The sequence below is a fragment of the Rattus norvegicus genome, chromosome 11 (genome assembly GCF_036323735.1).
Source record: "Rattus norvegicus strain BN/NHsdMcwi chromosome 11, GRCr8, whole genome shotgun sequence".
NCBI classification, from domain to species: domain Eukaryota; kingdom Metazoa; phylum Chordata; class Mammalia; order Rodentia; family Muridae; genus Rattus; species Rattus norvegicus.
The window spans coordinates 46,602,364-46,612,717 of record NC_086029.1 but is presented as its reverse complement, the minus strand read 5'-3'; the positions used below and the strand labels follow the sequence as shown (position 1 = coordinate 46,612,717).

The 10,354-nt window shown below is 47.6% G+C and overlaps 1 protein-coding gene across 1 annotated transcript; it reads right to left on the bottom strand.

Annotated features, from left to right (window-relative positions):
- Positions 1–5,487: 5,487 nt before the first annotated feature.
- Ifitm7 (interferon induced transmembrane protein 7) lies at positions 5,488–5,904 on the bottom strand. The gene has a single exon (XM_221637.1). It carries the CDS (start codon positions 5,902–5,904, stop codon positions 5,488–5,490), a length of 417 nt encoding a protein of 138 aa, XP_221637.1.
- Positions 5,905–10,354: the final 4,450 nt, after the last annotated feature.

Genomic DNA, 10,354 nt, shown 5'->3' with positions numbered 1-10,354 from the left:
GTAAAACCCTGCTAGTTTATGAAGGTAACTTTATTGTCTTAACTATATACAAACTATCTATTTGCAAGGCTGACCCTACAACTCACCTGCTAGCTCTTTAGAAATCTCTTTCTGTGTTAAACAGAACTAATCTACCTTTCTCTTGAGCTTCTCTAAACTCAAGAGGGCTCCCTAGCAATTTTCTAGAATACTAATCTGTATCCTGCCAGCATGCTAGCCCAGAGAGAAAACTATCTCTTACCCGGAATTCCTTCCAAGCCAAAGGAGAGAGCGCTCAAAGGTCCAATTGCTACAAAGATGTCTCTAGCTCCTCCCCTTGGCAGGCTGAACTGTGTCACCATCACAGTGGGGGCTCCAAGCCAAGTCAGCAGGGGCTGAACCATTTCACCTTCACAGAGGGGTAGCTCAAGACCACCCAGCTGACTTTGCCTGGGGTCATAGAGTAAAGACCACAAGACTCCTCCGAGGAATTTGTCTTAAGATAGGCAGGTTCTTTTCATTCTTATCTATGGAGTTCTTATCTATGGAGGCTTTTAGGGACACACCCAAACTGCATCTCTACTGCACATATCTAACTGCCTCTGACAAATGAAATCATCTTTCTAAGCTTGTATATTTTGCTAAAAATTAGGTTTTCTATCTACTATAATGAAATATCAAACTTAATAATAATAATAATAATAATAATAAGTAGTAGTAGTAGTAGTAGTAGTAGTAGTAGTAGTAGTAGTAGTAGTAGTTGGGGTCCTATAAGGGGAACAGAATTGAGAGGACCAATCTCTGTTTGTCAAAAGGGAGTTTCATAGAGTGGTTCACAGCCTGTGCTCCACGTAGTTCTGTCTGTGAAGCTGGGTGGCTGTCTTCGCTGATCTGCAGTCTACACTGGAATCACAAAGAAGTAAGTTCTAGTAACACTGAAGGACCGCCTCGGTGGCAGGATAGCTAAATGTGCCAGGGAGAGTGGGGGCAAACAGACAAAAAGCAAAAGCTTATATCTGTGTCCGTTAATGTAGGCTGCCCCAAGAAGGTGGGGCCCAGATCTAGGGTGGGTCTTCCCACCTCTAGGAATCCAATCGTGGAAATCCTTACAGGTGTGCCCAGTTGCTTGGGTTTTAGTTGATTCCTGATATGGTCAAGTTGATGACATTAACTGCTGCAGCTAGCATGAGATCTGTGTTATTTACCGATGCTTGAGCATGGTTATACATATGCACGTAACAAGAATGCCTTAAGGAATTGAGTGAGGTCCATTGCACCTTGTAAAAGAATGGGTGGACACTGGCTGACCTGGGCCCTGTCCTATGCACACGAACAGAGGCACGGGATGGTTTGTAAGCGCCCATCTGCACTTGCCCTTGTAGAGAGGAATGAGGGTGCACTGTAATCTGAACCCTAAGACCACAATGTATGTGATTGCATTGCAAGGTTAGTCCTGGGAACTCACATGGTTGATCTCTCGGTTGAGAGGCTTGCAACAGGGCCTTACTGTTTGCTTGGTTTCAATCCCAACATACTCTGGGGCCTTGGAGTCTAGGCAGAGCCAGCAGCGCTGACCTCTGCTTCAGAATGGCTAAGGAACTGATAACCTCTTTCTGTCATCCTGGACACAGAGGAACTGGCTTCTGCTGACTCCTGGACCTCTCTAAGGTTATTAAGGGAATTCCTGAGGAAACTGGAGTTTGGGAGCTTGACACTTTAGCGGGGGTCCTATTCAGGGGGTACCAAGATGGGTCACTTTGGGCCCATCGGTCAAATGACCTTAGGTCATTGTTTTCTGGGACTATAAAGGGGTCCGTGTGCTCCCAGGAAGAGTTGGTTTTACAACCTGCTCATCGCCGATGGTGTCTGCCTGCTTCCTGGCAGCTCGGGAGCCATCAGCTGGGCTGGTATAGTGCTGCATAGAGGATGCTCCATCTCTTCGTTGGTAGGCCTGCAGCCCCAGAGCCATGCTCCTCCCTGAGAACAGTGAGCAGTCCACCCCCATAACCTCTGAATGTAATATTTTTTTTTTTTTTGGTTCTTTTTTTCGGAGCTGGGGACCGAACCCGGGGCCTTGCGCTTCCTAGGTAAGCGCTCTACCACTGAGCTAAATCCCCAGCCCCCTGAATGTAATATTTTACAGAGAGCTACCTGGAAGGTGGGTCTAAGTGGATAGTCTGGCCATGAGCTCTGGAGCCTGGTCTTAATTCTCATACCCAGAGTCCTGCTCATGGGGGCTTTGGTCCTTTCCCATAGGAAGACCAGAAGACAAAATAGGGCAACCATGATTATAGGGCCCATATCAGTCTTCTCTCCAGGGGTCAGAGAACCTGATCGTGAGCCTAGATTACATCTGTTGCAAGATATTTGATTGTGTTACTTACTGAAAAAGTTGTTTCTGATTGTGGGTGGCTCAGCCTTGGCGCACACCTTTAATCCCTGTGGCTGGAATGCAGACACACCCTTAGTGCACACTTTTTTTTTTTTTATCTTTTTTTTTTTCGGAGCTGGGGACCGAACTCAGGGCCTTGCGGTTGGTAGGCAAGCGCTCTACCACTGAGCCAAATCCCCAACCTAGCGCACACTTTTAATCCCAATCAATGAAGGTTAAGTTAGTTTGTAGAAGGAAGCACCCATGTTTGAAAGTAATGTCTAATTGAGTGGCAGGCAAAGTGACAAATCAGAGAAAGATTTGACAGAATAGGATATGCTCTTAGGAGAAGAGAGAAAGAGAAGCTACTTAAGGGAGAGACAGACAGCACAGGAGAAGAGAGTTCAGTCCAGGAATACAGTAGAGTTCGTGGAGAGCAGTGCAGTAGTTGAGAGGGAGGAGGAGGTGGTGTTGCTGGGAGAGTTTTGCAGAGACGGATTGAAGAGAGAACATGCTAGATACAGATAAAGACAAAATGTTTCAGAGAATGAGAAGGAGCCAGAAGATTAGAACAGATTGCTAGACTTAGTCTGGGGGTTGGGGATTTAGCTCAGTGGTAGAGCGCTTGCCTAGGAAGCGCAAGGCCCTGGGTTCGGTCCCCAGCTCCGAAAAAAAGAACCAAAAAAAAAAAAAAAGTGACTAGACTTAGTCTGAGGCCAAGCACAGCAATCCAGAAGCCAAGAGAGAAGCCAGATTGAGTCAGTCAGCCTGGAGAGGAGTTTGAGTCAGAACAGCTGAGTTGAACCAGCCAGCCAGAGTTCAGAAAGAACAAGAAAAGGTGAGCTCTTTCAGCAGTAAGTCTCAGAGGCTGAAAACGTCCTAGACCTAGATAAGATTGTATGGAGACTAGAAGCTTCCAGGCCTAGTTCTAGATTAGCAGACACAGGCAGTAAGCCTCAGAGAGGACAGTTTCTACAGGAGCATAGAAATTACTTTCGCAATGATCCACCGTTCATTGTCTTCTATAGCCTCCTTCAGCTAGGTGTGGTGAATTCCTGGGGAGACTCTGGCAACCTTCACACCGTGGGAGCAGTGGTGAGCACAGGGTGTAGACCTTTCCATGCTGGCTCCAGATTGTGCATCAGGATCCACCTTACCCATGCAAGCTCCCCAGTGGGCAGGCTCAGACAGCAATCCAAGTCTAGGAATTAACCCTTAGAGGACTGTCTTGGTGACCATTGAGACTGTATCTGAATAGTTGTCTTAGTCAGTGAAGGGCCCACCTTAACATCACAAACTCCATTTTGCTTTCAGACTCCATGTTATGATTAACTTGCCCTCTGAGTGAACTCAGCTACTGGAAAGACCCCAACTTGTTCCAGTAACTTCTTGTCACCCTGGTAACAACCATGATTCCCCTGGGCAAGCAGCCACTCCATCCCTAGCAACATCCAATCAGTTCTTTTTTTTTTTTTTTTTAATTCTTTTTTTCAGAGCTGGGGACCGAACCCAGGGCCTTGCGCTTGCTAGGCAAGTGCTCTACCACTGAGCTAAATCCCCAACCCCAACCAATCAGTTCTTAAGGGGAAAGTACCTAATGTCTAAAGTAGATTGATTAGGCTAGCAACCATTGTTCAAACCAATCACTAATAGCCAACAGAAGTGTGCCAAGCAGGGGTTGAGGATTTAGCTCAGTGGTAGAGCGCTTGCCTAGGAAGCGCAATGCCCTGGGTTCGGTCCCCAGCTCCGGAAAAAAAAAAAAAAAAAAAAGAAGTGTGCCAAGCAAACTTCAATCAATTATGTAACTGCCAAGCTGGAAAGTCCCTCTCCTTGCTACCATGATAAATAGGCAAGGCTTGTACCAGCTCAGCACTCTCCACACCTTCCACTGTGGTGGAGAGGTTGGAGGGTCCAGGCTCGAGCTTGCATAAAGGGTCTTTGCTTTTGCATACGAGTTGGACTCCTGGTGGTCTCTGGTGGTCTGTGGGGACCTTGTGATCTGGGCATAACAGTCAGGGTCTCGTTGCTGTGAACAGACACATGACCAAGGCAATACTTATAAAGGCAGACATTTAAACAGGGCTGGCTTACAGTTTCAGAGATTCAGTCGGTTATCATCATGGCGGGAAGCATGATGGCATCCTGCAGGCAGACTGGGTGCCGAAGGAGCCAAGAGTTCTTCATCTTGATCTGAGGGCAGCCAGGATGAAGAAACTGAGTCTCTTCTGCACTGGGCAGCAGAGCTTAATCACTAGGAGTCCTCAAAGCCCACCCTCACAGTGACACACTTCCTCCAACAAGGTCACTTCTATTCCAACAAGGGCATGCCGCCTAAGTGTCATTCCCTGTGGGCCAACCATTCAAACACAAGAGTCTATGGGGAGCCAAACCTATTCAAAGCACAATAGGATAGGCTTCCACCTATCCAGGGAAGGTACTGTGAAAACTAACAAATACTACAGAGTGTGGGGTGTTAGGAACAGTTCCTGGCCCAAAGTCAGTTGTCAGCTTCTTGTTAGCATGGCTACAGCAGCGACTGCCCAAAACCCAAGCAGGCCAACTGGCAGAAACAGAATCAAGTCTTTCGGATAGGTGATCCACTGGCCTCTTGCAGGTTCCAGTGCCTGGACTTTTCCAACTAGGGATAGGGACAACTGACCAGGAATTTAACAGACTTGCCTCCTACCTTCACTATTGTTAGCTTGGGCTCCTGGGTGCTCAGTGGGATGGAGCCCTGACCCTACTAGTTTCTGACCCAATGTAGGACAAGGCATCCTTCTTCACTCTTTTGGTCTGGGGAAATTATTTTTCCAGTGTTCTTTTTGTTTACAGTAAGCACATTGGTCCTTCGCTAGTCTGTTCCCCTCCCGATGTCTCAGACGTTCCCCCTGGGAGCTCATTTGTTTGTTTGTTTCTTCTTCTTCTTCTTCTTCTTCTTCTTCTTCTTCTTCTTCTTCTTCTTCTTCTTCTTCTTCTTCTTCTTCTTCTTCTTCTTCTGGTGGCTATCAAGTGTGTTTTCTTGAATCCATTGTGGATGGACAGATGAGTGTTACACCTGCGTGTAGGGAGGGGCAGAGGGGTAAGGAGGGATGCAGCTGTGGATGGTGGGGCACGTCAGGGTCAGAAGCCAGAATCCTCTATCCAGTCTGAAGACAATGAGTGTTAAGAGCAATGATGGCAACAGCAACCATAGTGGTAACGACCATGAGGATGCTGAGGACCAGGGAGCTGATGTTCAGGCATTTGGCAGTGGATGCGTAGGCCTGGGCTCCAGTCACATCACCCGCCATCTGCCGATCCCTACACTTCACAGAGTAGGCATAAGCAGTGAAGCCCAAGCAGCAGAAGTTCATGAAGAGCGTATTGAACAGGGACCAGACCACATGGTCAGGCACAGAGACCTCTCTGGGCACGTTGAACACGGTAGTTCTGACAGAAGCTGATCTGTGGGGTGCCCCCAGTTCGGCCACCTCATATTCTTCTTCGATTCTTTCATAGTTTGGGGGTAGTCCCCCAGTGGCAGCGGTAATGAAGGCTTGAGAAGTGTGGTTCATGGTGTGGAGCAAAAGCTGCAGTGAAAGGTAGAGGATGGAGAGTTCTGTGGCTGTCTGCCTGCTCTCCAGCAGTTTCGTTTCTCAGAAGTTTCCTTTTCCTGAATTTTGGCTTAATGAAATTGGTCTACATTCTGAGAGGCAAGGATCTAAAAAGCCTGCGGATCAAATTACTCCAGGGCTGGACGTCAGGAAGGATAGTGAATCAGGGAAACTTCCCCGCCCAGGAATCCCAGTCAGGACTTGTCCCAGGGCCCAAACCTCAGTGCTTATGAGTGAGGGGTCCTGGAGTCTACCAAGCTCACGCTATCAGCTTCAGAAAGAACCTCACTATCCCTTATTAAGGTCCCAGCCAGGCCCCAAAGAACCCTCTATTCTCTCAGTGATAGAGTGCCCAGAGAGCCCACTGCACTCACTATGGAGGCCAGTTGTACTGGCTTCGGTTCAAGTAGACATTGGGGTGAACAGTACTTCTTGTTGTGTTTTATGAAAGATAAGGAGAGAGAAGGAATATCTCTGGTAGATGTGTAGTGTGTAGCCAGGTGTGGGGGAAAGGGGAGCCTCTGTGGGCCCATGCTGAAGCATCCCTTACCCCTGAGGGACCAGCCACAGGACAAACAAGGACAGTATAGTAGAGAATAGAGTTTAATAAGGACATGGGGAGGGGCATTAAGAGGATAGTAGAGACAGAAAGGCAGAGAGACAGAGAGAGAGAGAGTAGAGACAGCCATGAGCACTGGAAAGAGGGGGTGGGGAATGGGGAGAGGAGGTGGAGCAGAAGGGAGAGGACAGAGGTAGAGCAAGAAGGCAAAAGAGGGGGAGCTCTTTTCTTGCTTCCTCTCTGAGCGCTGCCGCTAGTGTTTGGGTCAATCTTTTGGTCTGTTTTTCTTCTACAGCAGTGGTTCTTAACCTGTGGGTTGCAAACCTTCAAGGAGTGGAACAGATGTTTTTACAGGAGTCACCAAAAATCATCAGAAAACACAGATGTTGGGCTGGAGAGATGGCTCAGCGGTTAAGAGCATCCGACTACTCTTCCAGAGGTCCTGAGTTAAATTCCCAGCAACCACATGGTGGCTCACAACCATCTGTAAAGAGATCCGATGCCCTCTTCTGGTGTGTCTGAAGACAGCTACAGTGTACTTATATATAATAAATGAATGAATCTTTATTAAAAAAAAAGAAAACACAGATGTTTACATCACAGTTATAACGGTAGCAAAGTTACAGTTAGAAAGTAGCGACAAGGTAATCTTAGGGTCGGGGGTGACCAGGATGTGAGGACCTCTGTTAAAGGGTTGCAGCTTTAGGAAATGCTGAGAATCACCGTTCTACGGAGTCACAGTTATTGTAAATCACGAATCATTGGTCGAAAGGAAGACATAACTCAATAAAAGTGGAAAGTAGGAACCTCCAGGCCTTGGACCCGCCAGAGGTGCCTCCCTTGAGAGGATAATGGAGGCTGTTCCAGGGAAATACCTCCTGGAGCCACCATAGCCAGAGCCTCCCTGGAGGTATGGAGGGAGGAGGGCACCTGAGGAAGAAAACTACCCCCCACCCCGCCCCCAGCAGGGCAGGTGGCGTTTTGTCCTCATCCCTGGGTGTGGCCATGGGCTAAGACAGGCATACAGAGAGGAATGTCAATTTCCTCTCACAGGGCTGAGAAAGCAGGTGAAGGTTTTAGGTTTCTCTGGTCAAGCCAAAAGGATTTGGTCCCTAACAAGAGGCTATGGGTCTTGAGCCAGGAAGGTGTGTTTTGCCAAGAGAAAGCCAGTGCTCAGTATAGCCACAGTAGTTCACCAACCCCTCCCAGAAGTGATTCAGCACCTCAGCAGTATCTGGGCATTGCTCGCTCCATTTTAGATCAACAAACAGAACTGAGAGAATGCAGAGACATAAAGACAAGTGACAGTGAAGACTTGGGTTTGGGGTGGAAGCTGAGAAAACTCTCTTCAGAGACAGAAGCTTGAAATGAAAGCTTTATTCTCAGCGTGCGCGCAGGGAGGCAGTCAGTTCAGGATCTGGAACTGCCCCCAATGGGAGCCTGTACAATGTCTTTAAAGGATGGGACCACAAAGTGAGGGAGAGTAGGGGTGGCTGCTGTATTGACCAATCTCATTTTGACACTGAAAGATTTCCCAGAGCGGGGAGACCCTCACTCAAGTCTCGGGATGATGCGACCCCCCCAAGAACTCACACAAGACCATCCTTGCTGTAATCACATGAGGTTTATCGATAGGAACCAGTGCACTGGGGTCGAGACTCACATCCCACGCAGGGGCAGTGGAGTTTGACCCCGAGAGGCTGGGAGAAAGAGCATTTAAAGGCAGAGGCTGTGAGCCCCAGGGGATGGGGATGTCAAAGGGGAATGCACGCAAGTTATAGGATTGGTTTATGGCTCTAGGAGATAAGGGGACGCCAGAAGGTTTTATGGTCCCCTGGTTCCTGGAACAGAGCTACTAAATCAGGAGAAGGGTTGGGTCTTCAGGTTCTCATTATTTTTAAAAGTTTGTCAGAATTGATAAAGCATCTTCATTTGAAACACCTCTGGTTAGGCTTGGGTTTCCTGGAATGCTCTCTGTAGGACGCAATGGCTAGAAAGCACTAGTAGGGGCTTAAATAAACACCACTGGGGCAGAACAAAGAACAGTTACTCACACCGGGTGATAAGCAAAGTAGTTCTCTTGTATTTTTTTTTTTTTTTTGGTTCTTTTTTTTGGAGCTGGGGACCGAACCCAGGGCCTTGCGCTTCCTAAGCAAGCGCTCTACCACTGAGCTAAATCCCCAACCCTGTTCTCTTGTATTTTTAACAATCTGTCTTCCTGAGTCAGGTCCTGTTGCTGAGTTTTGGGCTAATTTAAAACTCTATCTCTCAACACAAGGCATTAAACGAGGAAGTCCAGGCTGTATCCAGGTCACCAGGTTTTGGGGTCCTTGGGCAGCTTTTGTATCCAGGCCCCTCCTGAACTCTGACCTCAAATCTCTAGTGATAAAGGAGAAAAGGAGGGATGAGCATTGCACAGCCAATTAATCAAGACGGGGAGTACGTTTATGACATGTGTGCCTCGGTGAGATAACAGGATGAAGGCAATTTCCCTCTCTCGGTCCTCTACTGGTTAAAAGACAAACACAAAACATCTGAAGAAGCAGGACAGGAGTCGGGTTTCGGGGCCTAGGGACATGAGCTCAGTTTTGTCCCTGCCTCAAGGTGGATGTTGTTCCTGAGATGGCTGGACTCCGGAAGCTACCTCCTAACAAAGACAAGCAGAAGTGACCACACGCACACTGAAACCAGGGAATCCAGTGACAGCTCATGCAGATCCAGTCTTCCTGAGGTGTCCTATGAAGAACCAGAGGGACTGATGCAGGAGACTTTCTGTAGTTTCCTGGTTAGGGTGGAAGTACGGGAGCCTCTGGATCTATAGGAACAGAGAAGTTCCTGGAACTCAGGAAGGTCTCATGGTACACACCCCGTAGGAACTATGTGTCCCCCAATACTGACCCAAGGCATCTAAGGCCCCTGGTGTCCTGGTGTGTCAATGTCTGGAGTCTTGCTGCCACCTCTGGCGGGAAGTCCACCAGAGAACATAACACTCTTTTTTTTTTTTTTATTTTTCAAAGATGTTTTATTTTTATGAGCACACTGTCGCTGTCTTCAGACACACCAGAAGAGGGCATTGGATCCCATTACAGATGGCTGTGAGCCACCATGTGGTTGCTGGGAATTGAACTCAGGACCTCTGGAAGAGCAGTCAGTGCTCTTAACCACTGAGCCACTTCTCCAGCCCAACACAGACACTGTTAAAGTCAAACAGAAACTCTGCAATTTGTGGCCAGTGCCTGCACGGGGAACTTCTCTAAATCATGCAGCTCTTTGCGTTTTATGCACAAACCCCACATCCTAGTTGACATACTTTGGTTAGTAAGAACAGTTAGCAAGAAGCTGTAAAAGTAACTTTTATTTGCCAGGTGCAATTGTCATCTTAGAGACATACTGCTAAGTAAGTTCACCCTTTATAAATCTCCCTGAACTCTGGCTGGCTAGTTCAATCCTGTTATTCTGTCTCAAACTCCTCTCCAAACTGAATGATTCAAACTGGCTCATCTTGGCTTCTGACTGCATTGCTCTGCTTGGCCTCAAATTAACTCTGGCAATCCGTTCTGATCTTCTGGTTCCTTCTCGTTCTTTGACTTGTTCTATCCTCACTTGCAATCTGTCTTTGTAAAACTATTCCAGTAAAACTGCCTTTTCTCTTTCTCTGTGTCTCTATCTCCCACCCCCCTCCCCGCTGTCTTCACCCTCTCTTTCCTGTCTGTTATCTTGAGAGTAGGGCGTATCCTATCCTATTCCTGATTTGTTCTGTACAATCTTTCCCTGATTCATCACTTTGTCTGCCTCTCAATTAGAGGACACTTTCAAACAGGACTGCTGCCTTCTGCGAACTAGCCTTACCTT

What these genes read in the sequence shown, in the direction of transcription:
- Ifitm7 (XM_221637.1), bottom strand. Translation starts at nt 5,904, where the DNA reads ATGAACCACACTTCTCAAGCCTTCATTACCGCTGCCACTGGGGGACTA.